The 12,069-nt window shown below is 34.6% G+C and overlaps 1 protein-coding gene across 2 annotated transcripts in view; it reads right to left on the bottom strand.

Annotated features, from left to right (window-relative positions):
* The window catches only part of TRIQK (triple QxxK/R motif containing), a 144,268-nt gene that overhangs the window by 63,577 nt on the left and 68,622 nt on the right, over positions 1 to 12,069 (bottom strand). For both annotated transcript variants that reach the window (XM_036768057.1, XM_036768065.1), the window contains exon 2: positions 201 to 279. In XM_036768057.1, coding sequence (XP_036623952.1) covers positions 201 to 261 — 61 coding nt within the window. In that variant the 5' untranslated portion in view covers positions 262 to 279. The remainder of the gene's footprint in view (positions 1 to 200; positions 280 to 12,069) is intronic.

The raw sequence follows: 12,069 nt of genomic DNA, 5'->3' as shown, positions 1-12,069 counted from the left end.
TAAGATTTTGGAACAGGTAGGCTGATACGGATGCAGACGAGAGATTGGAGAGAGTTAGCCAGGGAAGAGGGCTTTCAACTTGGAAAATCTAAATCATAATGAATAAGAGAAAAAGAAGTGAGTTTCTCAGTCACAGGGCAGGAAAGTACCAATCGATAGGTTCTTATATTTATTCAAGAATCAAAGGTTATGTTACTTACCAATTTGTTTTCTATATTGATCAACAGGAAGTTTCAAAGTGGAAGCATCCTTTCTGCCCATCTTGGGTCTCTAAAATACCTATTCAAAAGAAAGAAAGAAAATCACAAAATATCAAAAAAAAAAAACTAAATCACATATGAAAAGAAATAAAGTCTATGAATATCTTTGTAAGGAATTTATTACTGTTGTTCAGTCATTTTATTCTCATCTGACTCTTCATGATGCCATTTGGAATTTCCATGGCAAAGATATTCGAGTAGTTTGCCATTTCCTTCTCCAGCTCATTTTATAGGTGAGACAACTAAGGCAAACAAGGTTAAGTGAGTTGCCCAGGGTCATATATACTGTAAGTATCTGAGGCCTGGTTTGAATTCTGGGCTTCCTGACTCCAGGCCCAATGCTCTAGCCATTGTGTCATCTAGCTGCCACAGTATCTAAAAATTATTTTCAATGCTATACCTTAAGTAGGAGACAGAGACTGGGGGTGGGGGAAAGGGCCTCTGGGACATTGGGTCTAACAGACCTCAATTAATTACTAAGCAAGTCCCTTACCCCCTCTTAGCCTCAGTTTCCTCAGCTAGGGTTGCTGTGATACTCCAATAAGATAATATATATATATGTGTGTGTGTATATATATATATATACACACACACACACATATATATATGTGTGGGTGTGGGTGTGGGTGTGTATGTATATATAAGGCTTTGTAAACTTTAAAGAACTTTATAAATGCTAACTGCCATTATTATTATTTCAAACACTTCAGGTATTTCATTTCATTGGTGTAAGTATAATAATTTCTCCATGTCTTAGTGCCCAGTCTTTGTGAGCTGTAGTGGGAAGAAGGAAGAGGAGGAGAAGGAGGAGGAGGAGGAGGAGGAGAAGGAGGAAGAGGAAGAAGAAGAAGAAGAAGAAGAAGAAGAAGAAGAAGAAGAAGAAGAAGAAGAAGAAGAAGAAGAAGAAGAAGAAGAAGAAGAAGAAGAGGAGGAGGAGGAGGAGGAGGAGGAGGAGGAGGAGGAGGAGGAGGAGGAAGAGGAGGAAGAAGAGAAGGAGGAAGAAGAAGGAAGGAAGGAAGAAAAAGGAATAAAGGAAGAAAGCAAGGAAGGGAGGAAGGAAGGAAGGAAGGAAAGGGGAGAGAGAGGGAGAGAGAGGGAGGGAGGGAGAGAGAGACAGAGACAGAGAGAGAAATCCTTCCAACCAATCTTCTGGTGATGATCTTATCTGGACCTAAGTACTCTGGTCCTGGGATGGCAGATGCAGTCTGTCACAGGGCTTGCCTCTGAAGCCTCTGCAATTTCATAGGGCATGTCAAAACTTGTGTTCCATTGGTATAACCTTGGCAACTGAGACCTGCCTCCATTCCAAGGCTTCAGCTTTCTTAATAAATACTTGGGTTTTTTAAGTTTTAAGGATACCTCATCTTTCAAATCTATTTCAAATATAATAATAATATGTAAATATATATTAAGGTGATAACTGAAAATAGAAGTCAGTAGACACTAACAAAAATAGAATAAACAGGGTTTTTTCTTTAGTTTTTATAAGGTTTTTTAAAAGATACTTTTCTCAATTTTCTATATTCCTATGTAAATAAGTTTATGTGTCACTTTCAAAACCCAAATCCAAAATACGATTTGAGGAGCAAATAAAATAGGGACATAAAATGTGATAAATAAATACTATTATTGTTATCATTATTGTCATTGTAAAAAATGTTAATAATGTAAAGTACTGGGGTACTAAATCAGGGGTATAGGCAAAGTCATTTTCTTTTTATTAAAAAAAAAGAATAACTAAAGGCTATTTAAAATGAGCCACAGAAATTCCCCTGTTTATCTGTGTAGTTCAAACTGTCAGTGCATCAGATATCTAGAACCTCTAAAATGTTGTGACTTTTCTTTGTTCTTCAAAGCTATGTGGCAATCATCATTCATTTCAACTGCTTTGATGGTTGGATAGCAAACTACCAAGGAGCCCACGGAGACATTAGCACATACAGCCACAATGTCTAATAAGACAGCTATTTGCATAAAAGATCAGCCACAATTTAAAATGTGTTGTGATTGAAGTGGAAAGGGAATAACAGATCTATATTAGTATGTACAAAACCAAGATTGTTTTCATAATTTAATTCTCTAGGGACTGTGGCTCATCACCTTCTCTTGTAAAGAATATAGCATTCCGGGAGGAAGTAACTTGCTATGAGCCTAATTTTAAACTAAAATATAGATTAATAAAAGCTAATATTTATTATTGATGAGGTTTTTTTTGATAAGAATGGTTTTGGAAGTAACCAATATAAATTTATAAAAGAAAAAAACCAGTATTCTTTATAAATAAAAAAAAATGTTAACCTGAATACCAAAGTGGGAAGCCTAAAATAATTAGGTGAGTTCATTTTTGCTAAGGTAAAAATATTTTTAAAATTACCAATATCCTCATTGGATATAAGTTTTTAAGGTTAAAAATCACTTTTGTAGATTGATATTTTATTAACCTGAATTATAGAAAACATGATATAGATTTTCAAGAAAAACACTATTTTTAGTGCCAGAAAACACTAACATGTACTCATTTTTAGCAAGTTTTTCATTTCTCTTTCATATAATATATAGAAAATTAGAAAGAGTGACTAAACAAACTTAAAACTTTTACCCATTTCCTGCTTCAAGAAAAAGTACATGTCAGATGTTTATATTTAAATTCACATCAAAGTTTATTAAAAATTCCCGTAAGCCAAAAGGACAGAGCCAGTAATAATAACAGTTATCATTTCTTTTTCTTGTATCAACAATGATCAAAATAAGACTGGAGTTGGGAATCAATATTCAGAGAAATACAAAGTAAGTTATATTGCAAAATAAAATAGCAATGTACTTAATCTTTTTTAAAAATATTAGAGATGAATTAAAAATCCTTTCCACATCCTATGTGATCATTAATATTTTGGGATTTAGGTACTGACTGTAAGAAAATGTAATTAGGGTGCTTGCTACATTCAACTCAATAAATACTAAAACTAGAAGATATCCAGAAAAATAGCATGTTCCCTGTGAAAGGATGACACGGAAATCTGCAAAAATTAGAATTAAAAGGAAGGGAGTGTGTGTAGAAATCAGCAGAGAAACTAAGGAAATGACCGAGTAGATGGAAATGCCTAATGCAATGAATATTGTAGAGTAAAAGAACTCTAGCACAAAACTATAAAAGATAATTACCTGATAACTAGAATCAGAAAAAAGACTATGAAATGGTCACTGGGACTCTGAGAGTGGTTGGTCAGGCTACTAAAATAAAGGACAAGATAAAGAGTCAAATAGACATCTTAGTCAAATAGACACCTTAAACAATATCCCTTCCAATACATTCCTGAATGAAGAAACCAGAACTCAAAAAGCCAAAATAGTATGTGTAATATGATATTGTTGTTATTTTCAACCTAATTCTTTCATCCCACAACATCAAAACAATCAGTATGACAACTCTACAATAATTAAAACTGCAACAAGAAAATGATAATAGGTAACATTTATAAAGGGCTTTGAGGTTTATAAAGTTTATCATGCATATATATGCATATATATATGCACACTATATATACACACATAGTCATATATACATATTTGTTTATGTGTATATATATATATATATACATGCATGCATATGTGTATACACATACACACCTTTTATTTGACTCTCACAACAACTCTGTATAAGTCCAATTGAAATAGGAACATTGTCCTGAGGTAGCTTCCCTGTGTTCTCTATTCTAGCTTCCTCCCCTCCTGGTACACAATCTGATTGTTCCCAGGTTCCCTGACTAGTACAGTTATTTTTACATGAACTGCATGCATTGTCCCTTAACAGAATGAAATGTTAAGAAAAATATTACAAACGTTTCTAAACAAATATTATGAGACAAAGGAGTATAAACAATTCCTGATGTAACACAGAACCCCAGGGAGCATGGAAGTACAGTAAAACATTCCAAAATAGTTTAAAAAAACAAAACTTTGAAAAGAGGTAGAAGAAAAAAAAATATCTAGAGCTGAAAAGCTTGAATCATGGAGGCAAGTGTAGACAGTAATGGATTTGGAATACAAATACACTGCAGAAAAGGACAATCCAGAAAAGGAGATGTTAAAGGCAGAAAAATAGAAGGAATACATGATTACTATGCAAGCAAAAGCCATTCATATCAAAGAAGGGTTGCACACAGACAACTTAAGGATCCTAAATCTCCCAGAAGAGCATGAAAAAAATTATAAAAATTTAAATACCATAATTTAGGAAATGATATGTGAAAACTGTCCGGACCTTCTGGACAAAGAGAACAAAGCAGTAATCAAAAGAAACCACAGAACAGCTTTCAGGAAAAAAAAAACATGCTTCAAAGCCATTAAATTTCATAGTTCTTGAGGTCAAGGATGAGTGTGATCACAACTGAGGGTGGGCCGGCCAGAGGCCAGCCAAATGGAAGCGCAGACAGCGGCTACACAGACTGTAGGAGGGCTGCAGGGTGTGCTTCTAGCGCAGTGTGTGTCTGAGCTAATAAAGTGGTGGCTGAAGAGGCAGGATGGCTTGGGGCTGCCTGGATCTCCCCTCCTCCCACCCAGGATGATGCCAGGCGCCCCTCCCCCTGGGGGCATAGAGATATATTATATATAAAGTCATAAGAATTGGCATGGGGGTGGGGTACCACCACCTAGCCTAGGGGTCCTTTTTTATTTTAAGAAAATCACTTCTGGGACAGCCATCCTCACTGCAGGGGGCATTCCGCCCCAGCCCCATCCACACCCCTCTGCACCTCCTCTATGGCTGCCTGGGCAGGGGAAAAGGGGGCACGGTGCCTCTAATTATTAAATATGAATTCAATTAAAAAAATTCAATTCATAGTTCTAATGACCAAAAATGCTGCAAATATCCAGAAGAAAACAGTTCAAATATAAAAGAAAGAGAATCTAACATAAGAATGTTGTTGTTCAGTGGTTTCAGTCACGTCCAACTCTTTGTGACCCCACTTGGGGTTGTCTTGGCAAAGATGCTGGAGTGTTTTGCCATTTCCTCCTCTAGCTTATTTTACAAATGATGAAGTGAGGCAAACAGAATTAAATGACTTGCCCTGGGTCATGTAGCAGTAAGTTTCTGAGGCCAGATTCAAACTCATGAAGATGAGTCTTGACTCCAGGCCCAGCATCCTATCTACTGCCACACCCAGGTGCCCCAACACAAGACTACTGTGCATGAAATAGAAACTAAAGAAGATAATGGAATAATCTATTGCAAAAAGCAAAGGAGTTCAAGATACAACCTGAAATGATATATTCAACAAACTTGAACCAAAGCATCAAGGAAAAGAGGTTAAATAATAAAGGAGAATTTGAAGCCTCCCTGAAAGAAAAAAAAAAATCAGGCATGAGCAAATTGTTCTGCCAGATTAGATAACTTGACTATGAGTCACTTGAGATCAGGGATTGTTTTTTATGTGTCTTTGTAGCCTTGTCCCTTCACAATAGGAACCATTAAGTGATTTGGAAATGCTAGTTGAATGACTGACTGATAATTCAACTTGTAAACACTCCCAGACAACAGAATCAAAAGAAAGGTGAATAAATATAAGTAGCAAGTAAAGAATATATAATCCAATAAATTACTATATCTCAATGTAATAGCAATTTTTTTAAGCAAAAGGGAAAGACTGACATAATGGGTTAAAAAAATAGAGAGACCATTAAGAGTTTTTTTTTTAAGTACATAAGGGAATAAAGATAACAAAAGAATTTAAAGAAATAGGAGGCATGATGGTGGAGAATCAGACCTGACCTACTATGGACACACAATCCAATTACAGGTTACTCAATGTATTCTGTGATCATAAATGTGGGGGATAGAGAGGAATTTTTGATGTATATGCATACCTTCATGAAGTCCATGTGTGAATGATCAAAGGAAGATAACTCCTATAGTCTCTTAGCAACAAGAAGAGCTATAGAAGAATTGGTGGAGAGTGGCAAAAGAGTTGGATTAACAAAAATGGGGAACAAAAATGAGGGGGCACTCCTATGGCACAAAAGGGATATGTTATGTCTATAATAGAAAAAGCGTCCTTGCAAAGGCCCTAATTGGAAGGGGGTAATGGTACACAGAAAGACTATTTCCTTTGAGAATGTTTAGTTTTCATGGAAAGCATTCTAACTCAGGAGAAATGAAATTAGAGCATCTTAGGGCAATTAACACTAAGCAGTGAGGGAGGACCATGGATGGCCCTCCAAAAATAAAAAGATTGCATGGCAAATGAGATGTATGATTATCAGGAAGAAAGAAGGCAGAATTATGCCTCACAGTTTGGGACACAGTATAATTTCTATAATGTGGTTATACTCAAATCCTGATTATATCCCTCCTGAATTGATACTCCTGAGCATTGAAGAAGGGAGGGGGCATAACTGGACAAGAGCTACAATGATTACAACACAGAAATTGATTAGGAAAAGGTGTTCAAATTGGGTACTTCGCATCAAATTGAGATGGTTGGCATAGCAATATCTCTTTTGTGTAAAGACTCTACATAAACTCGATCCCTGAAAAGCTCTGCTACTACCCATTTGCTGCTCAAGGGGGCTGTTTTCATCTCTTCATGAGTAAGAAAAAAGTTCTATTAACCCCTATTCTTGGGGCAGCCATGTGGCACAGTGGATAGAATGCCAGGCCTGGAGTCAGGAAGACCTGAGTTCAAATCTGGCCTAAAACACTTCCTAGTCATGTGATCCTAAACAAGTCACTTAACCCTGTTTGCCTCAGTTTCCTCACCTGTAAAATGAGCTGGAGAAGGAAATGGCAAACTAGTCCGATATCTTTGGCAAGAAAACCCTACAGTAGGGTCACTAAGAGTCAGACACTACTGAACATCAATCCCTATTCTCAAGTGGTCTTCTTCTTTACTTGAACCACTCCTTCTCTTTTGCATTACAATTGTTCTTTGTAATTTTCAAAATTTACATTCTTGACTCTTTCTCTATGAGTTCACAATGGCTAGATCTTTCCATGCTTTTGTATATTTATTCATCAAATAGAACTTTTTTCAAATGGCAAAAGTATCTATTAATACAAAATTTAAAAACCCATCATATTTAATAAGTATGCACTAGAAGATTTCTCAAAAAATTCAGGAGTATAGGAAGGATGCCTCATATCTCCACTATCATTTGAAATAATTATATAAATACCTTTAAAATCAATAAGAAAAGAGAAAGAAATCAAAATCATAAAAATAGGCAATGAGACAAAATTATCCATTATTTGTAGATGGCATTATTTTACTTAGAAAATCCTGGGGAATTAGCGAAGAAACAATGGAGATAATCTAAATTAGAAAGGATAAAATGAGAAATAACATGTAAAATGTTTTTCCTACCTTAAAGAATTATATAAATGCTAGCTATTTTTATTTTACTATTGTTATTAATAGCTTCAACAATGTCATAAACTCCAAAATAAACATATAAAATCAACAGTATGTTTATACAATAACAAAATCTAAGTGGTGATAATGGAAAAAGAAGTCATGTTCAAAATAACTATCTAATAATAAATTATAATAATAGTAATAATAATTAATAACAAAATAGTAAATTTATCACAGCATATTCAATATTTTTAGAGTTTCAGTTAGATAATTTTCATTACAGAAATAAAGAACATTTTTTTAAATGAAGAAATATTCAGTACTCTTGGCTACACCATGTCAATATAATAAAAATAACAATAGTACTAATGTTAATTTACAGATTTAGAGCCAGGCTAATCAAATTGCCACAGGAATATTTTACAGAGCTACAAAAAATAGGAAAATTCATTTAGAGGAATAGAGACTACCAGCAAAATATCTCCCTCTCCAATTAAACAGTAAAAGAAAAATCCTGAAAATTAAATAAAACAACATAAAAACTAAAAGCAAAAAAGAAGGAATAAAACTAGCAGGCAGCTCATTAAAAAGTAAAACAAACTGTTATATAATTTGATTTTAAAAGGAAAATCACACAACACTGGAAGACTTGTAAGATATGATTCAGAATGACGTAGGAAGGAGAACTCCCACCCCACAGACAAAAATTTATACAATGACAATAATATTGTAAAGAAAAGTAATTTTGAAAGACTTAAGGACTCTGATTATTGTAACTACCAGCCATGATTCTAGAGAACTCATGATGAAATATTTTATGCACCTCCTGATAGAGAAGTAATAGACTCAGAGTGCAAATTAAGACACTATATATATATATATATATATGTAATATATATATATATGTAATATATATATATATGTAGGTATACACTTATGTGTATGTACATATATGTAAGCATACACATAATACATATATACATATATGTGCATATATACTTGCATGTGTATAGGACACAGGCAAATTAGAAATTTGTTTTGCTTGTTTATAATGGGTTTTGTTTTTCTTCTCCAAAGATGTGTTGGCTTGGGCAAGGGTGGAAGGGAGAGTAGGAAGTAAAGAAGGCAGACTTTTGTGGATTATCAAAATTATTTTTGAAAAATCCCATAATTTTTGACCCAGAAATTACACTGCTAGGCATGTACCCCAAGAAGGTATTTGACAAAAAAAGTCAACAAACACTAAAATATTTAAAGTAGCATTTTTGAAGAAGTAGCAAAGAACTGGAAACAAAGTAGATTTCTACCAATTAGATAAACAATGAGTAAACAAATTGTGGTATAAGAAGCAGCAAACATAATGAATGCAGAAAAGCTCAGAAGTATTTACATGAACTGACACAAAGTGAATTTTATGCAATGCCAGGAAAATGATATATTAAAGATAATATTAAAGAATATTATAGAAATTATAAAGAATAAGCTTAGCCCCAAATAAGAGATATCCTTCCCATTCCACTTCAGAGGAAGGGTCCATGGGCATGGAATATTTCAAATAAGTCATATTTTTTCTATGTGTTGATAGATTTTGGTGAATTATTTTTTCTCTTTTAAAAAAATTTGTTGTTTTTGTAAGGGAGGGCTCTCTGAGATAAGGCATTAGCATACAGAGGGAAATCCAGGGGATATAAATGCAAAAGATCAATTAATATTTTTACTTTATTTTTTTAAATTAATTTTTTTTAATTTTTAGTTTACAACCCTTAGTTCCACCAATTTTGGGGTTCCAAATTTTCTCTCCCTCCCATTCCTGCCCCCAACCCCCTAAGACAGTATGTAACCCAATGTACATTCTACATATACCTTCACACTGAACTTATTTACATAATAGTCAATCTGTAAAGAAGAACTACAACCAATGGAATGAATCACAAGAAAGAAGAAACAAAACAGAAACAAAAACAAAAAAAGAGAGCAAAAAGTTTGCCTCAATCTGCATTCAGACTCCATAATTCTTTCTCTGGATGTGGATAGCTTTTTCCACCATGAGTCTTTTGGAGCTGTCTTTGAACCTTGTATTGATGAGAGGAGTCAAGTGTATGAAAGTTAGTCCTTACAGATACTTTGTGTCTGTAATCCTGTATAATGTTCTCCTGGTTGTGCTCCCCTCACTCAGCATCAGTTCACATAACTCATTCCAGGTTATAATGAAGTCCACCTGCTCCTCATTTCTTAGAGTACAATAGTATTCCATTACATTCCTATACCACAAGTTGTTTAGCCATTCCCCAATTGATGGGCATCCCCTTGATTTCCAATTCTTTGCCACCACAAAAAGAGCTGCTAAAAATATTTTTGTACATATGGGTCCTTTCCCACTTGTATGATCTCTTTGGGATATAGCCCTAGAAGTGGTATTGCTGGGTCAAAGGGTATGTACATTTTTGTAGCCCTTTGGGCATAGTTCCAAATTGCTGTCCAGAATGGCTAGAAGAGTTCACAACTCCACCAACAATGTAACAATGTTCCAATTTTCCCACATCCTCCCCAGCATTTATGATTTTCCTGTTTTGTCATGTTAGCCAATCTGACAGGAGAGATGTGGTAGCTAAGAGTTGTTTTGATTTGCATTTCTCTAATCAATAGTGATTTAGAGCATTTTTTTCATATGCCTACAGATATCTTTAATTTCTTCCTCTGAAAATTGCCTGTTCATATCCTTCGACCATTTCTCAATTGAGGAATGACTTGTATTCCTATAACTTTGGCTCAGTTCTCTGTATATTTTAGATACGAGGCCTTTATCAGAGACACTGGTTGTAAAGATTTTCTCCCAATTTTCTGCTTCCTTCCTAATCTTGGTGGCATTGGCTTTGTTTATACAAAAACGTTTCAATTTAACATAATCAAAATTATCCATTTTGCATTTTGTAATGCTCTCTATCTCTTGTTGGGTCATGAGTTCTTCCCTTTCCCATAATGCTGACAGGTAAACTATTCCTTGCTCTCCCAAATTGCTTATAGTATCAGCCTTTATTCCTAAATCATGAACAAATTTTGACTTTGTTTTGGTATATGGCGTAAGATTTTGGTCTATGGGGGCAGCTAGGTCATGCAGTGAGTAGAGCACCGGCTCTGGAGTCAGGAGAACCTGATTTCAAATCTGGCCTCAGATATTGGACACACTAGCTGTGTGACCTTGGGCAAGTCACTTAACCTCAATTGCCCTGCCTTCACCCCTCCAAAAAAAGATATTGGTGTATGCCCAGTTTCTGCCATACCATTTCCCAATTTTCCCAGCAGTTTTTGTGAAATAGTGAATTCTTAGCCCAGAAGCTGGATTCTTTGGGTTTATCAAAGAGTAGATTGCTATAGTCATTGACTATTGCATCTTGCGTACCTAACCTATTCCACTGATCCACAACTCTGTTTCTTAACCAGTACCAAGTAGTTTTATTGACTGCTGCTTTATAGTACAGTTTGATATCTGGTATGGCTAGGCCCCTTCACTAGCATTTCTTTTCATTAGTTCCCTTAATATTCTGGACCTTTTGTTCTTCCAATGAATTTTATTATTTTATCCAGCTCTGTAAAATAATTTTTGGTAGTTTGGTTGGTATGGCACTGAATAAATTAATTTAGGTAAAATTATCATTTTTATTATATTAGCTTGGCCTAACCATGAGCAACTGATGTTTTTCCATTTATTTAGATCTGACTTTACTTGTGTGAAAAGTGTTTCATAATTGTGTTCATACAGGCCTTGGGTTTGTCTTGGCAGGTAGACTCCCCAAAATTTTATAGTGTCTACATCAAGCAATATTTTTAAAGGAAGCTATTGTAATTATTCTTTTTTCTGTCTTTTCATTCTTTGTTAGCTGGTATGTCAGAAAGCAATCAAATAAATTAATAATCTTTGAGGTGTTAATTAGATGACTACTAATGGTTCAATGTGTTACTACTCTTGGGGTAATTACATTGTAGAGTGAGCACTCCTACTAGACTAAAATTTAAAGCCAAATGTTAAAAATGAAATATGAGAGAAATGTTTAGTATAATTCCATAGATAGATAGGCAGAAAGGAAGGAAGGAAAGAAGGAAGGAAGTAAGGAAGGAAGGAAGGAAGGAAGGAAGGAAGGAAGGAAGGAAGATATTAATCAAAACTAAAGATACTGCTTTAGGGGCTTGAAAGAGAAAAGTTTGGGACAATTAAAAATACTTAACAGCATTGAGCAGTAATTTGTGAAACTCAATAGCCAGAAACCACTCTAAATATAATTTATTTTTAAAGGATTTTTAAATGAATTCAATAAATATGGGATGGATTACTAATGTGTGGAATGTGTTCTTAACCTTTTTAGGTGACATCACAAACAAAACAACCTTCTATATCCCTGTTTGATAATAAGTTTGGTAGATCACTGGGTTATCCTGGGATAGCTTTTTAAAAAAATATATTC

Source organism: Trichosurus vulpecula, chromosome 1, assembly GCF_011100635.1.
Source record: "Trichosurus vulpecula isolate mTriVul1 chromosome 1, mTriVul1.pri, whole genome shotgun sequence".
Lineage (NCBI taxonomy): Eukaryota > Metazoa > Chordata > Mammalia > Diprotodontia > Phalangeridae > Trichosurus > Trichosurus vulpecula.
The sequence above is the reverse complement of the archived record's forward strand: the minus strand, read 5'-3'. Positions and strand labels throughout refer to the sequence as shown.